A 23,147-nucleotide genomic window follows, 5' to 3' on the forward strand; every position below is an offset into this window, starting at 1 on the left:
ATTCTAATACAAGCCACATTACCTACTGGTAAAGATGTTTTACTAACATAAATAGTTAAGTTGTTTAATCAGTATTGCGAAAATACTGCAAACAAATATGAAGTTATTACAACAGAAATCAAGAAACCGTCGGAGACGGGTGATGCTCCCAAAAGTTTTTTTTGTCACAATATTGCACTTTATATTCAGATAAAAGGAACTGTCTTGAGGGCACAGTAGTTGGGGGGGACAAGATTTTTTTTTTATAAAATTTCAAAGGGCCATAACTCTGTAAAAAATCATCCGACCAGAACCCGCTGATAATATGCACATCTCCTCTTGGTAGTGAAGCTTCCCAAAAAGTTTCATTGAATTCCGGTCATTAGTTGCTGAGAAATAGCCCGGACAAGAATTGCACTATATGTACAGTTAATGGAAAATTTCAAAGGGCCATAACTCTGTGAAAAATCATCTGACCAGAACCCGCTGATAATATGCACATCTCCTCTTGGTAGTGAAGCTTCCCATAAAGTTTCAATGAATTCCGGTCATTAGTTGCTGAGAAATAGCCCGGACAATAATTGCACTATAAGTACAGTTAATGGAAATTTTCAAAGGGCCATAACTCTGTGAAAAATCATCCGACAAGTAACCGCTGATAATATGCACATCTCCTCTTGGTAGTGAAGCTTACCATAAAGTTTCATTGAATTCCGGTTATTAGTTGCTAAGAAATAGCCTGGACAAAAATTGTGCACGGACCGACGGACAGACGAAGCGGCAACTATATGCTCCCCCAAAACTATTTTGGGGGAGCATAAAAATCAACACAATAGTCACAACTGCGTGAATAATTGTTAACTAAGTTAAACATTAATCAGTCATCGTGATTACAAAATACTTACTTAAAAAATATATTTTACTCCGAATAATGAAACAATTGATTAATAAAAACTAATATCCTAAACTCCATAGTCAAAAACAGCTCTACATCAGTGATAAAAATTGCAGATAATACAAGTCTTAATCAGAATTTTTGTTTGCAAGATGCAAGATGTTCATAGGAACACAAAAAAATATTAACATGTTTCATAGCTATACTATTAACATATAATTTGTTCAGTCATGAATAGTGGATCTAAAAAAAATACCACTTTCTTAATCATCGTCCTGCGTCCACTACAACATGTTATATTGCACTTATCACCAATCCGTAAAACATTATATAGGCCAGTCAACAGAACCTTTGCTTCAATCAACATACTAGAGGAAGTACATGTAGCTCCTATACGTGGTTGCCAGATGTAGCACCAGACGTTCTCTAGCTGTTTTCCTTAAGCAGGAAGTATAGGTCAGCAAAGAACACAACGGTTGCCAGTGACAATCCGACAATCAGTTGCTGAAACAATACAAGTAAACATGCTTATGATATGATATTGTAGGTAAAGCAACAACAAGAGGGCCTGAGAGGTCCAAAGTAGCTCACCTGAGATACAAAGGAACTGACCAGCTCTGTTTAGCCCATGATTTCTGACCATGTTTCATGAAGGGTGAACTATAAATGTAGCTTTTATAGTGCTAACAAGATTTTACTATAGCCATGTATGGATCTTCCCCGCCCCATGACAGCCATGCTTTTCAACAGACAGGAACTATTTTCAAACTCATCCAAGATATCATTAAAACAAAAGTTCTAATCAAGTTTCATAATGATTTGACAATAAATGTGACTTAGAGTGTTAACAAGGTTTTTACTGTAGCCATATTAGGAAAAATGACCCTCCCCCTGAAAGCCATGTTTTTCCACCAACAAGAACCATTTTTAAGCTCATCGAAGATATCATTGGGACAAATCTTTTGACCAAGTTTCATGAAGATCAGACAATAAATGTTTTTCAAGAGACTGAAATAAATTTCGAACTCCGCCAAGATAACATAGGGAAAAATCTTTTGATGAAGTTTCATGATGATCGGACAATAAATGTGGCCTCTAGAGCGTAAACAAGGTTTTACTAAAGCAATATAAGGAAAACAGCCCCGCCACCTGGCAGCAATTTTTTTCAAGAAACTTAAACCATTTTAGAACTCAGCTAAGATATCATTTGGAAAAATCTTCTGGCCAAGTTTCATGATGATCCGACAATAAATGTTGCCTCTTAAGTGTAAACAAGGTCTTACTATAGCGGTAAATGGAAAACCGACCAACCCTCTGCCAGCCATGTTTTTCGATGAAACTGAACTGTTTTTGAAGTCTTACAAGCTATCATTGGGACAAATCTTGAGACCAAGTTTTGTGAAGATCAGAAATAAATGTTGCCACTAGAGTGGTAACAAGGTTTTTACATAGCAATATAGAGTTTACAAGTTTTTCATTTATACGAAATTTAAGGGTACATGTACATGCCCCACAGCCCCCTGGCGGCCATTTTTTTAAAGCAACCAACACCATTTTTTAAAATCTTCCAAGATATCATTGGGACTAATCTTCTTACCATAGCCATATAAGAACAAGAGGGCAAGATGGCCCTAGTTGGCTCAACTGAGAGGAGTCGGTTCATTCAATCTTTACCAAACATCAAACTTGACCTAGATATTGTCCAGACAAACATTCTGGTCAAGTTTCATCATTATTGAACCAAAACTCTGGCATATGGAGTGTTTTTGTAAGATCTGACCGGGTGACCTATATTTTGAGTTGACCCCCCCTTACCAAACATTAAACTTTGCTTACAAAAATAAATATTTTGACCAAGATTCATAAAATCTGAAACAAAATTGTGACCTCTAGAGTGTTTACAAGGATTTTGTAAAATATAAAAAAAAATTGGACAATCTAAGGGCAATAATTATGGCATTAATTATGTGATTTGGCTCATTATCAAACTTGACTGAGATCTTTCAGCAACTTTGATAAAGAAATGTGCTTGAGAAATGTGAATGCTAGAGTGTTTACAAACCAAATGTGGACGGACGGACGGACAGCGGTCAAAGACCAATCCTTAAACCTCACCTGAGCAATCAGGTGAGCTAAAAAGTGTGTTTCACCGCTCTGAGCCATTTTCCAACTTGTCCCAGAAATCAATATAACCAATGTATTGACTAAGTTTCATGATGATTAGGCAAAAGATGTGACTTCTATAGTGTTCAATCACAAGGTTTCTCTCTAATCACATAAGGAAAACTGCCCCACCCACCCCTGGCAGCCATGTTTTTTTACCGATCGGGACCATTTGCAAACTCATCTGAGATATATAAAACCAATCTTTTCACCAAGTTTCATGATGATTGGTAAAAAAATGTGATTTCTAGAGTGTTTACAAGCTTTTTTTACTATATAAATATAAGAAAACTGCCCCCCCCGGCAGCCATGTTATTCACTTGACCGGAACCATTTTCGAACTCAACTCTCATATCAAGGAAACAAATGTTCTGACCAAATTTCATTAAAATTGGACCAAAAATGTGACTTCTAGAGTGTTCACATGTTTTCACTATATACATATAGAGAAAAATGCCCCGCCCACTGGCGGCCATGTTTTTTCACCGATCTTGACCATTTTCGAATTCGTCTGAGATATCAATAAAACCAATGTTTTGACCAACTTTCATGATGATTGGGATAAAATTGCGACTTCTAGAGTGTTTACAAGGTTTCTCTATACCCAAATAAGAAATGCCCCGCCCACTGGCGGCCATGTGTTTCAACGGACCAGAACCACTTTTGAACTCAACCAACATATCATTAAGACAAACATTTTGACAACGTTACATGAAGATTGGGCATGAAATGTGACTTCAACAGTGTTTACAAGTTTTTTATTTTTAATGACATAGTTACCTAGTTTTTGACCCCGCACGACCCAGTTTCGAACTGACCGAGATTTTATTGAGAATAAGCTTCTGATGAAGTTTCATGAAGATCAGACAATAAATGTGGCCTCTAGTGTTTACGAACAAATGTGAACGGACGGACGGACAGACGACGGACAAAGACCAGTCACAAAAGCTCACCTGAGCAATCAGGTGAGCTAAAAACTGACCCGCCCCCTGGCAGCCATGTTTTTTTAACCATCCTAAACCGTTTTCAAAGTCTTCCAAGCTATCATTGGGACAAATTTTCTGACTAAGTGTGTGAAGATCGGACGATAAATGCAGCCTCTAGAGTGTTAACAAAGTTTTTATATAGCAATAAACAGCCATATTAGCAACAATGCCCCCCCCTGGTGGCCATGTTTTTCAAGCACCAGAACCATTTTCAAACTCAAAAAAGATACCATTAGAATAAATCTTCTGACCAAGTTTTATTACGATTGGACAATAAATGTGGCCTCAAGAAGGTTAACAAGGTTTTATTATAGCCATATAAGGAAAAATGCCCTGCCCCCTGGGGACCAAGTTTTTCAACCAAACAGTGCCATTTTGGAATTTGTCCAACATATCATTGGCACAAATCTTCTGACTGAATTTCATGAAGATCGGACCATAAAAGTAGGGTGTTAACAAAGCAATTGTTGATGCACACAACACACGACAGACAAAAGGCAATCACAAAAGCTCACCATGAACAATTTTTTTCATTTACTTAGGTGAGCTTAAAATGCTTGTTCTAGATTTTTGTAAGTTTTAAACCTATTTCAGGCAAATATTGCAATACCAAATATATGTATAGTCAATCAACCTTGAATGGATATTGCTAGACTGAAAGTCAATGTGTTGTTTTTGATAAGTCATTTATTTTAGTGAATAAAATTCATCATTCAACAGTGAATTAAAGAACAAATTTTGTTATTATAAAATATAAAATTTAAAGCTATTCTTAGCTATCTTCTTTGAATCAATGTATTAAACACTAAGAGCACAGCAAAAAATCTTTAAAGATTATTTACACGAAGCATAACTCATTTCATTTTAATGTTTATATATTTTGACCAATATTATCTAAATACGTACAAAAGCAAAGGTATCTCCATGAAATGAGTACTCCACCCCTTTGTAGCCAAATGCAAATGCTCCTCCCACAGTGACTATAAAGTTGAAGACTGACACCATCTGTCGGTTCATTTCCTTTACTATAGTGTGGAAAACAAATATTACCAGTAATAGAAAGTTTACTACATTCACTAAAGCATAAATTGAGATTATTTACCTCTACCACAAATCTTGGCATAATTAAATAAAGTAACTACAAAAATTAAACTAAACATTCTAAAATCATAATTGCAATATTTTATGAATAACAGCCATGTCCTTAAAATGTTAAAATAACCATTAAGATTAACATATGTGTTCAATATTGACTTTGTTATAGTAAAATAAATGCATATTTTAACCAAATAATTTAATGAATTACTATTAATTTTCTTAACCCATTTATGCCTAGCGTCTAGTAAAAAAGGCCTTGGCAAACAGCGTAGACCCAGATGAGACGCCGCATGATGCAGCGTCTCATCAGGGTATGCGCTGTTTGCTTAAAGAAATTTCAATAAGAAATATTCTAAATATAGAAATAAATATACTAGACGTCCCTAATTTTGGAAATAAATTGATCCAATTTAGAAGGATGGGAGAGTCCACTAGGCATAAATGGGTTAAAATAGTTGAGTTATCTTTAAAGTTCACTTACAATCTTTACCAGGAGCAAAATAATCCCTGTCCTGCAAGAAGAAAACATGCATCGATTGAGTCAGCTGTGGAGTCATGAGGACTACTAAGAAGACTACAAAACCTTGAATGACTTAACCCTTTCAGTGCGGGAACCGAATTTTGAAGGCCTTTGCAAACAGTTTGGATCCAGATGAGACGCCACAGAATGTGGCGTCTCATCAGGATCCAAACTGTTTGCTATTCTGATAGTATTCTTTGAAAAAAAATCGAAGAAAATGCTAATTTTAAAAATTCTGCAGACGACATTTTAGCAGACGACAAATTTCCCAGCATGCAAAGGGTTAAACGCTGACAGGGTGCAGCTCCATACCAGACTGTGCTGAAAGCTCAGGCCTTGTCTGGAGCTATACTGACTGTGCTGAAAGCTCAGGCCTTGTCTGGAGCTGTACTGACTGCACATTGAACAGAATCCATTTTCACATTTCTAAATTTTTATATGTTTTGAGGTATGACAGTTAATTTCTTTCAATAATTGCAATGTTTCAAACATATAAAAATATTTGCTTAATCTATCAACTACCTAAATAAACAGAGAGCTTTAGTCAGGAAACTGATTAGTTAATTAGCATATCATGAATTAAATCTCTGTGATTCGTTTAGGTTTACGAGTTGCAATGGGAAAAATGCTTGTAATAATTGTGTTATTCTAATTACAAATAGCTTTGGCATTGCTGTTGCCTTAAAACCAAACGAGCAAACCCTTTTGTCAGTTCCTAGGAAAGAGTTTAATTGGTTATGTATTCTTTTAGGTTTGGCGTTTCAATTGTAGACAGTGCTTAAAATGTTGATTTTCTACCAGAATTGTTCTGTAAAGGATATTATGCATGCAATCATATGTGTATTCAAAATTAAACTAGATATGTGTTCACATGCCATGGGGGGGGGGGGGGGGGGGGGAGAGGGTGGGGCGGACCCAACTCGCCCTTGTTACAATTCCAAGACTTCATGATCACTCGAAAGAGGGCCATGTAAATATTACTTAAATGATAGAATGGAAACTACATAAATGATGCATGTTGTAAAACTGGTTTTAATGTATCTGCCTTACGTACTAAACAAAGTCACACTGCCCAGTTTGATCAAGGACGGAAATGTCCACATAAATGAACTCATCTATAAGAGACTGATATGGCAAAAAGTATCATAAAATAAACAAAATGTGTGCACAGGCTTTTTATCCAAGACGATACCATATGCAAATTCATAAAACCCAGATTGTTATCCCAGAACATGCCTCTAATGTCTCCCCAGCAGACCTTTTTATCCACCTCCCTAACCATCTTCTTGTACTCCCGGTTTTCTTGCTGAGCCCTTAACCTCTTGCATCTTGCCTCCAGTTCAGGATCCTGTAATTTTCAATTGTACCGTTTATTTATTTACTTTTAAATTATGCACAGCATTACATGTACATCAAACAGTAGGTCATCATAGGGATAAAAGATCATTATCCTAAAATTTTACATCATGATCAAAAGTGGGCCCCATACAGAGCAAAAAAAAGTTTGTTCAATTATAAATGCCTGATAAAACAAGAGCACCGCATAACTGGTGCCAACGCTCGGCTGCGGGTGCAATTTTTATAAATTAAAGCTTGTCGCAATTTTTCTTATTTTTTTAGAGGTCACAGTGACCTTGACCTTTGACCTAGTGACCCAAAAATGGGTGTGGCGCGTAGAACTCATCAAGGTGCAGCTACATATGAAGATTCAAAGTTGTAGGTGGAAGCACTTTGATTTTAGAGCCAATGTTCAAAACCTTGACAAAATGTTAAGGTTTTAGCACAACGCGGACGGCGGACACGACGATGGACACGACATGACGAGCTGGCTATGACAATACCTTGGGTCTTCTCCGAAAACAGCCAAGCTAAAAATCAAAGGGGCATATTGATGGCTAATGCAGAATTTTAAATGTACAAAAAAAACAATCTTATAAACAAAATGTGTTTGTGAAACACAATGTCCCCCTATATGACGTTTGACCTTGAAGGATGACCTTGACCGTGAAACCTTCACCACTAAAAATGTGCAGCTCCATGAGATACACATGCATGTCAAATATAAAATTGCTAGCTTCAATATTGTAGAAGTTACATTACATGAGCAATTTTGACCCATATATTTGACCTAGAAGGATGACCTTGACCTTTTACCACTAAAAATGTGCAGCTCCATGAGATACACATGCATGCCAAATATCAAGTTGCTATCTTCAATATTGCAAAAGTATTCATAAAATAAGCGATTTGGGCCACATATATTTGACCTCTGACCTTGAAGGATGACCTTGACCTTGACCTTTCACCACTCAAAATGTGCAGCTCCATAAGTTACAAATGCATGCCAAATATCAAGTTGCTATCTTCAATATTGCAAAAGTATTCATAAAATAAGCGATTTGGGCCACATATATTTGACCTCTGACCGTGAAGGATGACCTTAACCGTGACCTTTCACCACTCAAAATGTGCAGCTCCATGAGATACACATGCATGCCAAATATCAAGTTGCTATCTTCAATATTGCAAAAGTATTCATAAAATGAGCGATTTTGGCCACATATATTTGACCTCTGACCTTGACCTTTCACCACACAAAAAGTGCAGCTCCATGAGATACACATGCATGCCAAATATCCAGTTGCTATATTCAATATAGCAAAAGTTATTGCAAAATGTTAAAGTTGGCGCAAACCAACCAACCAACCAACAGACCAACCAACCGACAGGGCAAAAACAATATGTCCCCCACTACTATATACTAATAATTACTTAATGGTTGCTTGATACATGTTTGGACACACATATTTTATAGGCAGTCAGTAATTTATTTATTTTTATTATTAGAATCGGTTGTATCAGGGACACATTTCCCAGATGCAGGAAATTATTTTATGTGTAATCTTTATTTATTACATGTTTATGAAGTTCCGTTACAAACATGTTGGACCTTTTCAGAAACAAGTAGATGTTTCTGATCTGTACAAACATACCCTTGATGCCAGTTCAACTGTAGGCAAACAAACATCACAGCCTTGGATCAACTCATGTAGGTAGATATTTGTCCCTGTTCAACATGAAATTGACATTAATGACATAAGGTGTAATTCATTCAGATTAGAAATTTTAAGACGTAAAGACTAAATAGCTGCATATTTTGAGTAATATAATATGGGCAAAAGCCAACTGAAGTGTCCCTCATTGACGGTAAATGTATATCAATTTTTTTTGTAATATTTGTTTTTAGTCTTTAGATACATAAATTGCATTAAATGATTTTATTGTCAATCATCTGAAATTTTCACATATTTTTATCTGCTAAAATTACATTTTTGGCAGACATTTTCTCTTCCAAAATATTTGGAACACCTCAAACTTACACATTATAATTGGATACTGTATTTGGAATTTTCCCCACAAACATATTAAAACTCTTCTGAGGAACAAGATGACATGACCTCAGTTTTAAAAGTGAAACAATGATAATTTGTGTACTGAAGTTTAGTTTATTGTAAATCAGTCATCACACAAATTGAGGGGAAAATGGTTATAAATGTTAATGAATTTTATTTATGTGGGAGCCAGTATGAGAACCTAAGGGTATAAAGAAAACAAGAGGACCAAGATGGCCCTAGTTCGCTCACCTGAGAGGAGTCGGTTCATTCATTCTTTACCTAATGTCAAACATGACCTAGATATTGACCAGACAAACATCCTGGTCAAGTTTCATCATTATTGAACCAAAACTCTGGCGTAGGGAGTGTTTTTGTTTAGGTAAGATTTGAAATGGTGACCTATATTTTGAGTTGACCCCCCTTACCAAACATCAAACTTTGCTTACAAGGATTTTGTATAATATAATGAAAATTTGGACAATCTAAGGGCAATAATTATGGCATTAATTATGTGATTTTGCTCATCATCAAACTTGACTGACATCTTTCAGCAACTTTGATAAAGAATGCTTGAGAAATGTGAATGCTAGAGTGTTTACAAACCAAATATGGACGGACGGACAGCGGACAAAGACCAATCCTAAAACCTGACCTGAGCAATAAGGTGAGCTAAAAAGTGTGTTTCACCGATCTGAGCCATTTTCCAACTTGTCCAAGAAAGCAATAAAACCAATATATTGACTTAGTTTCACGATGATTAGGCAAAAAATGTGACATCTATAAGTGTTCGATCACAAGGTTTCTCTCTATATAGTCACATAAGGAAAATTGCCCCACCCCACTGGCAGCCATGTTTATTGACCAATCGGGACCATTTGCGAACTCATCTGAAATATATATAAAACCAATCTTTTCACCAAGTTTCATGATGATTGGGCAAAAAATGTGACTTCAAGAGTGTTCACAAGCTTTTTTTTACTATATAAATATAAGAAAACTGCCCTCCCCCCCCCTCAGCAGCCATGTTATTCAACTGACCAGAACCATTTTCCAACTCAACTCTCGTATCAAGGGAACAAATGTTCTGACCAAATTTCATGAAAATTGGGCAAAAAATGTGACTTCTAGAGTGTTCACATGTTTTCACTATATACATATAGAGAAAAATGCCTTGCCCACTGGCGGCCATGTTCTTTCACCGATCTGGACCATTTTCGAACTCGTCCGACATATCAATAAAACCAATGTTTTCATTAACTTTCATGATGATTGGGCCAAAATTGTGACTTCAAGAGTGTTTACAAAGTTTCTCTATAGCCATATAAGGAAAACTGCCCCGCCCACTGGCGGCCATGTTTTTCAATGGACCGGAACCACTTTTGAACTCAACCAACATATCATTAAGACAGATATTGAGACAAAGTAACATGAAGATTGGGCATTAAATGTGACTTCTACAGTGTTTACAAGCTTTTTCTGTTTTTTTGACCTAGTGACCTAGTTTTTGACCCAGTATGACCCAGTTTCAAACTCGATTGAGATATCATTGGGACAAATCTTCTGACCAAGTTTCATTAAGATTGGACAATAAATGTGGCCTCTAGAGTATTTACAAACAAATGTGGACGGACGGACGACGGACAAAGACCAGTCACAAAAGCTAAATACAAGAGCTGTCACCATAGGATGACATATGCCCCATATAAACGCTTTATAGAAGTTATAGCATTTTTTGAAACCTAAACGTAGATTTCGAAACCTTAACTCGAACCCAAAGTTCAAGGTCAAGGTCGCAGGGGTCAAAATTTGTGTGCGTATGGAAAGGCCTTGTCCATATAAACATGCATACCACATATGAAGGTTATATCTCAAGGGACATAGAAGTTATAAAAAAAAATCGAAACCTATACGCAGATTTTGAAACCTAAACGCGGACCCTAACTTCAAGGTAAAGGTCACAGGGGTAAAAATTTGTGTGCATATGGAAAGGCCTTGTCCATATACACATGCATACCAAATATGAAGGTTATATCTCAAGGGACATAGAAGTTATGAGCTGTTTCGAAACCTAAACGCAGATTTCGAAACCGAAACGCGGACCATAAGTTCAAGGTCAAGGTCACAGGGGTAAAAAAATGGTGTGCGTATGGAAAGGCCTTGTCCATATACACATGTATACCAAATATGAAGGTTATATCTCAAGAGACATAGAAGTAATAAGCATTTTTCGAAACCTAAACACAGATTTTGAAACCTAAACGCGGACCCTAAGTTCAACGTCAAGGTCACAGCGTATGGAAAGGCCTTGTTCATATACACATGCATACCAAATATGAAGGTTATAACTCAAGGGACATATAAGTTATGAGCATTTTTTGAAACCTAAACGCAGATTTCGAAACCTAAACGCGGACCCTTAGTTCAAGGTCAAGGTCACAGGGGAAAAAAAATGTGTGCGTATGGAAAGGCCTTGTCCATATACACATGCATACCAAATATGAAGGTTATATCTCAAGGGACATAGAAGTTTTGAGCATTTTTCGAAACCTAAACGCAGATTTTGAAATCTAAACGCGGACCCTATTTCAAGGTCAAGGTCACAGGGGAAAAAAAATATGTTCGTATGGAAAGGCCTTGTCCATATACACATGCATACCAAATATGAAGGTTGCATGTGTATATCTCAAGGGACATAGAAGTTATAAGCATTTTTCGAAACCTAAACACAGATTTTAAAACCTAAACGCGGACCCTATTTCAAGGTCAAGGTCACAGGGGTAAAAAAAATTGTGCTTATGGAAAGGCCTTGTCCATATACACATGCTTACCAAATATGAAGGTTATATCTCAAGGGACATAGAAGTTATGAGCATTTTTCGAAACCTAAACAAAGATTTCGAAACCTAAACGCGGACCCTAAGTTCAAGGTCAAGGTCACAGGGGTTAAAAATTGTGTGCGTATGGAAAGGCCTTGTCCATATACACATGCATACCAAATATGAAGGTTATATCTCAAGGGATATAGAAGTACATGTATTAGAATTTTTCAAAACCTAAACGCAGATTTTGAAACCTAAACGCGGACCCTAAGTTTAAGGTCAAGGTCACAGGGGTAAAAAGAATTGTGCATATGGAAAGGCCTTGTCCATATACACATGCATACCAAATATGAAGGTTATATCTCAAGGGACATAGAAGTTATGAGCATTTTTTGAAACCTTAACGCAGATTTCGAAACCTAAACGCAGATCCTTAGTTCAAGGTCAAGGTCACAGGGCTAAAAAATGTATAAAAATGTGTGCGAAAGGAAAGGCCTTGTCCATATACACATGCATACCAAATATGAAGGTTATATCTCAAGGGACATAGAAGTTATGAGCATTTTTGGAAACCTAAATGCAAAGTGTGACGGAAAGACGGAAAGACGGACAGACAGATGGACGGACAGTCCGATCACTATATGCCCCCTTTTCTTCGAAAGGGGACATAAAAACATCCAATCTTGAATAACAATTAACACATAAATGAAACACAACTACACTGTATTATTATGAAAACATTAATAATCAAAGGGGAGTAACTACTGTAAACTTAAATGCAATATTTAGAAGAGTTGTCTCACATGTTACATGACCTTATTTCATGATTGTTTGCAAGCCTTCTTACTCAGTGATTTTTTTTGCTCAAATTTACAGCCGATTTTCGGCTGCTTCCCAATCGCAAAAATACACGTTTTTTCCCAAAAATCTGACCAAAATTGCCCAAAAAAAGCCCAACTTCCAAAAAAAAAAAAATTTTTTTTTTTTTTTTTTTTTTTTAGAAAGAAGTCTCATATAACTTAATTATGATTTCTTAAATCTAGGTCTCAACTTTATTTTTTAAACATCTTACAAAATATATAACTTGAATTTAGTCATTTTTGTCCATAAATCATTCCCAAACTTGCCACTTTTATTGATTAAAAAAAATCCCAATTTGACCAGACTCCTTTTCTAGAAAACTCCCTGAACATGCACTTAAAAACAATATCACTTCTGTTACTTATAATCCTATTTATAATGCTTAATTTTTCCCAATTTCATGGTTTATCGCGCTATTTTTCCCAATTTCACGGTTCATCGCACTAATTTTCCCAATTCAAAAGGCACAGGCTGTAACAAATTAAAGCAAAAAAAATCACTGTTACTATATAAATATAAGGAAAACTGCCACATCCCCCTGGCAACCATGTTTTCAACAGACCGGAACCATTTTCAAACTTAACTCGCGTATCTAGGAAACAAAAGTTCTGACAAAAATTCATGAAAATTGGGCCAAAAATTTGACTTCTAGAGTGTTCACATGTTTTCACTTTATACATATAGAGAAAAATGCCCTGCCTACTGGCGGCCATGTTTTTTCACCGATCAGGACCATTTTCAAACACGTCCGAGAAATCTATAAAACCAATGTTTTGACCAACTTTCATGATGATTGGGCAAAAATTGTGACTTCCAGAGTGTTTACAAGGTTTCTCTATAGCCATATAAGGAAAACTGCCCCGCCCACTGGCGGCCATGTGTTTCAACGGACCGGAACCACTTTTGAACTCAACCAACATATCATTAAGACAAACATTTTGACAAAGTTACATGAAGATTGGGCATGAAATGTGACTTCTACAGTGTTTACAAGTTTTTTCTTTTTTTTGACCTAGTGACCTAGTTTTTGACCCGGCACAACCCAGTTTCAAACTCGACCGAGATTTCATTTGGAGGAAGCTTCTGACCAAGTTTCATGTAGATCGGATAATAAATGTGGCCTCTAGAGTGTTTACAAACAAATATTAACGGACGGACGATGGACAAAGACCATCACAAAAGCTCACCTGAGCAATCAGGTGAGCTAATTAAGCAATTTGTGTTTATGTTCTATATTCTTGGTGTTTCTTTAAACATTAAGAAACCAAGCATTTAGAAATTATGTTGCGAATTTTACAAACATCGTGTTGCAAAATGGCAAAATTTATTTTTATTATTTACAAGCAAATATAACTAGACAACGGTGATTTTTTGAATTTAAAATTGGGTCTGGTAGGAGGATCCATTCTCAATGGAAAAAATATATATATATATTTTTTTTTAATGGGACCAATTGAATTTAAACAAGCATATTTGTTGAATTGATATCCCCTGCCAATATGCTTCTGGACACAAACATGTTATATTTGAAACTCAAACAAGCATTTTTTCAAGATACAAAGGGCCATAACTCCGTTATTAACAGGTGGTGTACAATGCCATTTGGCGTGCATCATCCTAGTATCCATATATATACTCATACCAAGTTTCAATGAAATCCGTCAAAGCACTTAAAAGATATGGCTCCGGAAAGACGGACAACGCCAAAACAATATCCCTCCGCCGATGGCAGGGGATAAAATAATAATAATTAAAGTCTGCACATTTAGTTAATTTATCCAGTTCTACAAGTTTAACCTTAGTAAATGTAATACTTAAATAATTTTATTCTCAATTTTAAAATATAATTGTTTGCAAACGAACAAAACCACTAATTTCCCAATTTAAGTCAAAAGACACGATTTTCCCAATCCAAAGCAACCTGGCCCCGTTCCAAAAATGGTAAAAAAATACAATGGACATGTGTCATTGACATGAATGCCCTCAAAACATAATAGAATGAGATGGTGTCTTCTTCATTTATATACTAAATAACAGTCAGACATACAATATGTTTAGCTGAGGTATTCAACTTCAAAATTGTTACGTAACTAATTTTTCAGCACACTGAAAGCCTTAGGCGCAAGCCTTGGAAGACCTAGTACTTGGGTGTTATTGGAGTATTTCATAATCAGTGCACAATATTGGGATTGAAACCAGAACTGAGAAGTCCTATTTGTAAGGATCAGGGCCCTCTCTTGCTGCCAGGCAAAGCCACCCACATCCCTCATATGGGGGAATTTTCGCGCTGATTACCTTTTATGGTGTTTTTTTTACTTAGTCTCTCATTTTACTTCATTTTTGTTGTACATGTTTGCACTATATTCATTGTTTTTTTTATAATTGAGTATACATGTATTTGACACTCATATTAGACTACATGTGTATACTGTAATGATGTAATACAAAGTGAATGTCTATACACATGTATAATAAAGAGGTGAAACTTCTGTTGTTGCAGCAGTATTTCTCTCCTATTTTACACACATGCATGGTCATTTATTTATGGCAAGTTACTAAATGTATTATCAGTGCTTAAATAAATATTATCAGTGCTTAAATAAAATAATCATTGAAAAGACACATTTTCTTCTTCCATCTCTTAACTAGTTTTTAGTCAGCCAATGTTTTTTTTAAATATGAACTGTTAGATAAGAACATGACTCTGATGATGCTGTCGCTGCGGTCATCAATGCATGTGTGTGACAGTCAGTTTAATGATTTTACACAGACCATTGTTCATCTTCAATTTCCATCGAATTGTCATTTGATGACGTGGTCGCCGATGCCTGTGTGTTGACTGTTTGTTTGGTTTTTATTAATACTATCTAATGCAGTTTGTTTAAAAAGAAAATCTATTTATTTCTTGTAAGCTTAGCATTGTGTGACATTTTATTTTCCGGAAACGGTGTACATGTAGATGTACAAATCATGCAGGTGCGCAAAACATAATACTTCCCCTCTACAGCCGTATCTATTAGACTAGAAAACACAATATCTGTTCAGCGTTACGGGTTTTGCGTTTGTTTTTTCGTTGTTTTTTTTATGGGGAAATTTTCCACCAAATAGGGGATAAAAGTTTACTTTTTATGGGGGAAGCCGCCAATATTCTAAGGTAAAAAGTGCAAATCGAGGGCCCTGAGGATGACACCATATTCATTTTTCAACAGCCACTACATAATACATGTAGTTTGTTTATCTTAACATACAACTTATTAATTCACATACTAAAAACATTTCAAAATCTGAATTAATCACATGGGCAGTTAAAACAATGGTCAGTGTGTTCCAAGGACAATGTATTTAAATTAAGTTGCATATAAATGGAACGAAGTGAAGATTTAGTTCATTTGTTTAATATTACCTAGCAAAAATGTCACCAAGTTTTTTCCTGTATTTTATTGAGGAAACCTATAAACATTTTGGGTGTAGCCTAGTAGGGTCATTTTTAACCGTGAATATTTGAAATAAGTTTCATTCCACTGTCAGTGTATTAAACATGGAATTATAACGTATAAAAGTTCAACATTGCCAAATAAATTGACTTTCGCTTAAATAAGTGTTCACTGCTTATCTGGAATTATTTTACACACCAACATATCAAACAAAAATACACGTAATGTACAAAACAAAACCTTGACGTTTGAAACTTCCGGTTTCTGCTATAAATATACCTGACGCGGATAAAAATTCATGTAAACGTTTCACTACTCGAAAAGGTACACATTTTTCATCTTTGAAATGGTTGAGTTCTTTTTTAAGTTCAGTTTCTATTCCAATAATGTTCACAGCAAGTTCAATATTTTCCAACAATCCTGAAGATATTGAAATGTTTGGTTCATCCATATCTCACGTGGGTAAAGTTCATTTATAACTTGGGGTGGAGATCATTGAGTCTGGAATATCATGGAAATAATAAAGAACTATTGAGCATCTACGCTTAAAGAAAAGGCATTCACTATTTACGTTGATGTTATAAGAAACAATGATTTTTAGTTGAGCTTGAAAAACTATTGAAAACCTAAACCCCGATTGTAAAATAGAATAATCCATTGAAAAATATATTATACGTTATAATAGCAATTCTGTGCTTCATTTTCTTTAAGAAAATCAACTTAATCAAATACAGAATTGCCAATTACCGTCTTTTATAAAACTAACTTGGGCATTAAAACGTCAATCAGATTTTGGAACAGTACTTAGATAATTTTATAATGCAAAAATAGAACATTTGATCTTTTTTATATCTAAACGGGGAAAAAGTAACCGACGTACCTTGCAGAAATTTTACTGAAATTATTGTATGACAGGGTATTCATGAAAGTTAAAATTTGTCTAAAAGCTTCAATTTTATTATACTTCACTATCCAATCAGAGTAAATTTTTCGTAATGTACGTGTTTTATCCTATTTATATGGAAGATAAAAGAACACAAACAAAATATACGTGTTTATAGCTCACGTGCCCCGTGCGTTTGTGAGGAACTGTGTGTCTGTTGGTTGTATTAATTACACATACCAGATAATCTACGTCTCTGTTATCTACGTCTCTGATACCAGTGACCACATTTGACGACATGACGCTCAACAATCGACTACTGTACGCGGCATGCTGGTCAAATTAAGTCATTATTAATCAACTGCTATTTTTATTGGAACAGGAATACATACATCAATCTACGATGTGCATTTTGTTTATGCACCTTGGGCAGTCTACGGACGGATATAGACTGATCTTGGCTAACAACAGGGACGAACTTTGGGACAGACCAACCGACACAGCAGCAATCCGAGGAACAGCCCGACGTTGGATTGGTGGTTAGCATATACACAATAATGGATCATGCTTATTCCGTATTGATGTCTTAAGCAAATAAGTAGTCTGTCAAGTGTGTCAGGTTAGAATGCGGGTCGAAATGTCATTTAGTTAAATTCTCGGACCCGGCGCATGATTAACGAAAGTAAGTTTGGCTCGTGGTCACCATAACGGTCAGGGGTGTTTTGCACGGGTAACAGAGAGCGTTTCTATTAGCCTTAGGCATTCGATGTAATCGAGCTAAAATGAAAATGTTTAAATTTAAAAGTACTTGTTCTCAAGTATAATCCAACTGCGCAAACTTAAACTAAATATATAGAAATTGTAGCTCTAACTCAATATTAATCAAAACTGTCGTGATTATTGTAAGTTAATTAGCAGAATCATGCTTCCGAGGATCTTACTTATAAACTTCGAAACACATAAACACGTGATTTGTTAACGGTCTGAGTCTCCGAGTATTGCAAAACGGAAAAGTCAATTGTTTCGAATATATCAATCGTTTAACTACACGATTAAAACTATTATAGGTATTGACGTAGAACCAGGAAAAGAAGGCGGCACGTGGCTTGGCGTATCAGAAAATGGACAACTCGCCATTTTACTTAATATTCTTGAAGTTCAGAAACCAGATGCCAAAGGCAGAGGTAACGCCGTGTGTTCACACTTCAACCCAATGCTTTCATATTAAAATATTATATTTATTAGGGCTATTTTGTCATCAGATACCATATTTAGACCCACTCCGTCAAGAAAAAAAATATCCCAATATAATTTCTTTAAACTGATGCAATGTCCCCCTAAATTTCAAGTTAACCATATATTTCTGTAATTTCTTAGTTTTGTCGTCTCGATATTTTTCCCTTTGAATGGAAGACCGGGTCCTTTCTCCAAATCAAGAAATAAACTACATGCGTGTTTGTCAAATATTTCCCCGGTTGGAAGGAGAAAACTTTAAAACTATTAATCATAACGGCATACCAATATATGATGTCAATACCTCACGAAATATAATAATTATGATTTTTTTTTCTGCATTTAACATTGAATGTTACAATATTAGGTTTCTTTGTTCCGAATTTCCTGACCGGGGAGAAAACAGTAGACGAGTACCTGGCGGATGTCGCCACTGAACACGACCTCTACAACCCCTTCCATCTGATTTTGGTGGACCTTAGGTACCGGCAATTTACTAACCAACAGTATGTTACAATAGTATTTCTGTTCGGTACATCTGCCGATGCGCCATTTATGTTTGTTCGTAATTTTGCTTGAATTTTACATGGTATCTTATAATCGCACGAAGAACATATATCGAGAAGAATTCATATAAGTTTTTTAGTAACTTATTTTCTTATCCACTATTGTATGAATGCAATTCACAAATCATGTTTTACGTATGCTAATGAATAATGCTTATAAATACAGTGTGTACCAAACGTGACTTTTTAAGGGTTGAAATCGAAGCAAACTAATTTGCACAGCATAATCTTGATAGCCAGTATATGCTTCTTAAAAGAACCTATGCCGTCCATAACTTTCCATATACATAATACATGACAAGATTTTGTAGAAAGTGCACTTCTGTAACCGATCTTTTTTCAATTAATATTTATAGATTATTATATGGAGAAAGTGTGCCTTTAGTGGTTATTGGCACACTTGGTGAGTTATTTGCACGAGGGCTTCTTATTATGACCTGTTTATTGCATATGTTCATCAATGATCATGTATATACATAATGTCGTGTATATCGAAATTAATATCGTGTATATCGAAATTATTAATTAATATCGAAATAAAAACATAATTTAATATAAACGACACGCTTACCTCAATGACAAATGTCGTTATTAATATGTCTGAATCTTCAAATTAAAAAAAATAATCCGGTCTTTTTCGTTGGTGAGGTTTCATTAATGAATTACAATAGATTCTACATCGATTAATTTATTGTGTGTTATTTAGCAAACCCACTTTGTGCGTGAAGACGATAACATGTAGCCATAACACAGAGCCGATTACTCATTCATACTCGGATGGTAGGTACACATTTTACCTACACAATTCAGTTATCATTTTCGTCGCCACATAAATTGTAATGTGATGGTTTTTTTAACGGTTTTCCTTTTTGTAAAAGGATTTTTTTGCACGAACATTGTTCAGTTTTCAATGTGTATGGTATGCATAAAGTATATTGTTAATTTTTAAGCATGTTATAAAAAGTTTAATGCCGCATGTAATGCTATTGTATATCTATAAATTGTAAGTAAATTCACGACCGTCCAAATAGCGCCGTGGTTGGTACACGCGTTTCTTTAAAACTTCATATGTAGCTGCACCTTGATGAGTTCTACATGCCACTCCCATTTTTTGGGTCACTAGGTCAAAGGTCAAGGTCACTGTGACTTCTTAAAAAAATAATTCTGTAAAGCTCTTTTATTCGAAACTGCACCCGCAGCCGAGCGTGGCACCCGTTATGCGGTGCTCTTGTTTGTATATGAAATACTAATTGTTTAATCATTTATGTTTGTGACAAGGTATGGTTAAACCTTTGAAGGTTACGTTTCCTGTGACAACTCTCGCGATATCACGAAGCCTTGGAAGAAAAGGTCGGTCGGAGAAAAGCAGTTTTCGGACATAGTGGCGGCTTACGGAAGCCCTGAACACAAAGCAGATCTCGTTGAGCGTTTAATGGGTTTAATGAACGATAGAGTAAGGTGCGAATTTTATAACAAACTTTGTCTTAACTTTCCGAAGATTTTTTTTACGTTAATTAAAATGTTAATTTAGCGCTAAGATTATTTATACAAAATAATGGTTGCTTATGGTGCTAATATATGCTGTGACTTATAATATGGCAAATGTAACTTGGCATGCTTGACATATCCATTGACATTTCAAACTTAGTCTTTTAAAGGGGATGTTTTACTGTTCGATCACGTAAACGTCCGGAGGCCGTGTTATCAACAGATGTTAGGTTGATCGTACGTGAGATTCGGTGGATCACCTTGTACTCTGTTACGGACAATAAATAAATTACAGGGGTACTTTCAATCCGTTGTATATCTGTTGGCCCTGTAAAAAGACAACACTCTTGGTATTCATTGTAAGCTCGTAAGTTGATTAATCTTCAAACTAAATATCTCTTGATTGCTCTTATAGACACTTACCTGACCTGGTTCTTGCGGAGCAGTTTGCGGCTGTTGGTAGGTCCACTGAGAGTGAGTTTTTCAAACAGCGAGCAGCCGTATCAGTTTTCTCACCGGAAGTTAAGTATGGAACAAGGTAACCATACCAGTACTCTTTTATAACTTATTCGATTGTTTACTAGGAGTTACTCCGTTTTTGCTATTTAATTCCAATTGTGGTTTGGTTTTTAATATGTGTAAACTTATTATTTTACCTTATTCATTGATACGTTGATTGATTTGTTTTGTTTTCAGAACAAACACGATTATCCTCGTAGACCACACAGGAAACTGTAGCTACATAGAGCGTACATTGAAAATGCCAGTTAGCGTAGACAAGCCAGATTACAGCGTCGTTGAACTAAGTTTTAAAATAAAAGTTTGAGAATTATTTTAAAGAACATCGAAAATGGTTTACACGTATTAATAGTGTGTTTTTAGCTCGACTATTACATATGAAATATATATAGTGGAGCTATCCTACTCACCCCGGCGTCGGCGTTAGCGTTAGCGTGAGTGTGCAAATGTTAAAGTTTGCGTACCACCTCAAATATTTTCAATGTCCCTAGACATATTGCTTTAATATTCTGCTTACTTCTTTACCAATATGACCCCAACCTATAAACAAGAGCAGACAACTGTATCAAGCATTTTGTAAGAATTATGGCCCCTTTTTCACTTAGAATATGCATGATATATAATATTGATAAATCTATGTTAAAGTTTGCGTACCATCTCAAATATTTTCATTGTCCCTTGACATATTGCTTTCATATTTTACAAACTTCTTTACCAACATGACCCCAATCTATAAACAAGAGCAGACAACTGTATCAAGCATTTTTTTAACAGTAATGGCCCTTTTTTCACTTAGAATATGCATATTACTTTAGTTACATTGCCATAACTTCTTTATTTATGAGCATATTGTATTCATACTTTGACAAAACAACACTTACCTGACATACCACAATGGACTCCAAACCATCCCCCACGCCCCAGCCCAGAATCCCCCCCCCAAAAAAAAAGAAAAAAAATCTTTTTTTTTAAAGATCATCTATTAAATGACCAGCACACACCCACATTAAACCCCCCTCTCCATGATGGCTTACATTATACTGTCAAGCACTCGAATTGTCGAGCTCGCTGTCCTCTGACAGCTCTTGTTTATTATGCTTGGTGTTTTTAATTGTCTCTTACTGGTCAGCACACGTTGAATCAATGTAATTTGACAGAAATTAAAAACCATATTCATACGAATATTTTAGTATTTAAGTGTATCATTTAGAGACATTTACTTGGTATCTTTATATTTGCGTGCCTATTAATTGTATTGTTCCAATCAGTAATAATATATATCATCATGATATTTTTTATAGTATGCTTGTTTTAAACAGCTAGATTATTTAGTCATACATTGTTTTATTGTTATTGAGCTAGATTAAAGAAGTAAGAAGTAAACGCGTCTGCCAAATACAATAGAAGTGACGGCTCGCAATATGATCCATAAGTATAACATTAGCGAGTTAAACGATGTAAATGTGATGCAGATATAATAATACAGATCGAAATCATATACGTTTAAGCGTTCTTTCTTGACATGTTAGGCATAGAATGTATGTTTAATTTTGTATGTAAACCAACAAATGCATTAACATTTATGATATTTAAATAAACAAATGCTTTTTATTTTATATTGTATTGTTAATCAATATCATCTTATTTTGTATTGCAGTACCTTTTCGTGAAACGTTTTTTATGATGGCATACTGTGTAGCTTAAAGCGGGTATATACGATTTTGTCAAATATTTATGAATTTATATACAGTGTAAAAAACTTATTATATATATGTATTTCAATATAAATTAAAATAAAAGTTAAGAAGAACATGTGTCGAAAAATGCGAAATAAGCCAGATATTTAATTCTGAAATTGAAAACGGCTGTACAGCCGAATTAGCCAGCATGTATACCATACATGTACGATGTGCATCTAAACTTACGACGGGTGTTCCAGAAGTTTGTGGATTTTCGCTATAACTTTCATTTGGTAACATAAATGGACAAACAAATAGCATGTTAAGAATATTTCGTCCTTTCCAAATCTACTCTCCAAATATAATGGAAATACATAAAACAATAAATATATATCTGAGATTTAAACATTTGCACAATGCGCACACCGACGCACGTGTAACGTTTCTGTTCAACTTCAATGACGTTATGAAGTTAACAACTGTCAAATCTTTTCCACATAATCACGTCCAACGCGAATGCACTTTATGTGTCGGGAAATCCACTTGTCAAAAGTGTCTCTATACCAGTCAGCGTCAAAAGACGACACGATTCGCTTTGCTGCAACTGTAAGTTCCTGTTTACTTGCAAA

The 23,147-nt window shown here is 35.4% G+C and overlaps 2 protein-coding genes across 6 annotated transcripts; one reads left to right on the forward strand and one right to left on the reverse strand.

Moving 5' to 3' along the window:
• Window positions 1–23: 23 nt before the first annotated feature.
• On the reverse strand, window positions 24–16,630 carry LOC127855857 (transmembrane protein 199-like). 2 transcript variants are annotated; one of them, XM_052391752.1, is made up of 6 exons: window positions 16,430–16,630; window positions 8,635–8,708; window positions 6,900–6,989; window positions 5,603–5,633; window positions 4,930–5,048; window positions 24–1,378 (listed from the first exon to the last, which is right to left on the reverse strand). In XM_052391752.1, exons 1-6 carry the CDS (start codon window positions 16,599–16,601, stop codon window positions 1,301–1,303), a joined length of 564 nt encoding a protein of 187 aa, XP_052247712.1. In that variant the 5' UTR covers window positions 16,602–16,630; the 3' UTR covers window positions 24–1,300. The 2 variants fall into 2 exon arrangements, with proteins under 2 accessions (XP_052247712.1, XP_052247705.1); XM_052391745.1 differs by having other exon boundaries at window positions 16,391–16,630.
• Window positions 16,206–22,455, forward strand: LOC127855835 (transport and Golgi organization 2 homolog). 4 transcript variants are annotated; one of them, XM_052391711.1, is made up of 8 exons: window positions 16,206–16,474; window positions 17,416–17,572; window positions 18,101–18,217; window positions 18,634–18,772; window positions 19,539–19,612; window positions 20,131–20,290; window positions 20,736–20,858; window positions 21,017–22,455. In XM_052391711.1, the coding sequence occupies exons 2-8, from the start codon at window positions 17,437–17,439 to the stop codon at window positions 21,144–21,146; spliced, it is 879 nt and encodes a 292-aa protein (XP_052247671.1). In that variant the 5' UTR covers window positions 16,206–16,474; window positions 17,416–17,436; the 3' UTR covers window positions 21,147–22,455. The 4 variants fall into 4 exon arrangements, with proteins under 4 accessions (XP_052247671.1, XP_052247680.1, XP_052247689.1 ...); XM_052391720.1 differs by having other exon boundaries at window positions 18,634–18,748; XM_052391729.1 differs by lacking the exon at window positions 18,101–18,217.
• Window positions 22,456–23,147: the final 692 nt, after the last annotated feature.

Source organism: Dreissena polymorpha, chromosome 1 (assembly GCF_020536995.1).
Source record: "Dreissena polymorpha isolate Duluth1 chromosome 1, UMN_Dpol_1.0, whole genome shotgun sequence".
Classification (NCBI taxonomy): domain Eukaryota; kingdom Metazoa; phylum Mollusca; class Bivalvia; order Myida; family Dreissenidae; genus Dreissena; species Dreissena polymorpha.

Bases quoted from the DNA above. Each gene is read 5' to 3' on its own strand.
- LOC127855857 (XM_052391745.1), bottom strand. From the start codon at position 16,601: ATGGATGAACCAAACATTTCAATATCTTCAGGATTGTTGGAAAATATT. The intron at 8,709-16,390 runs GTTTTGTTTTGT...CATGTTGAACAG, and splicing joins CGGAAGTTTCAAACGTCAAG to GGACAAATATCTACCTACAT. The intron at 5,049-5,602 runs GTAAGTGAACTT...TCCACACTATAG, and splicing joins TTTTGCTCCTGGTAAAGATT to TAAAGGAAATGAACCGACAG.
- LOC127855835 (XM_052391711.1), top strand. From the start codon at position 17,437: ATGTGCATTTTGTTTATGCACCTTGGGCAGTCTACGGACGGATATAGA. The intron at 19,613-20,130 runs GTAGGTACACAT...AAACCTTTGAAG, and splicing joins TACTCATTCATACTCGGATG to GTTACGTTTCCTGTGACAAC. The intron at 20,859-21,016 runs GTAACCATACCA...TTTTGTTTTCAG, and splicing joins GAAGTTAAGTATGGAACAAG to AACAAACACGATTATCCTCG.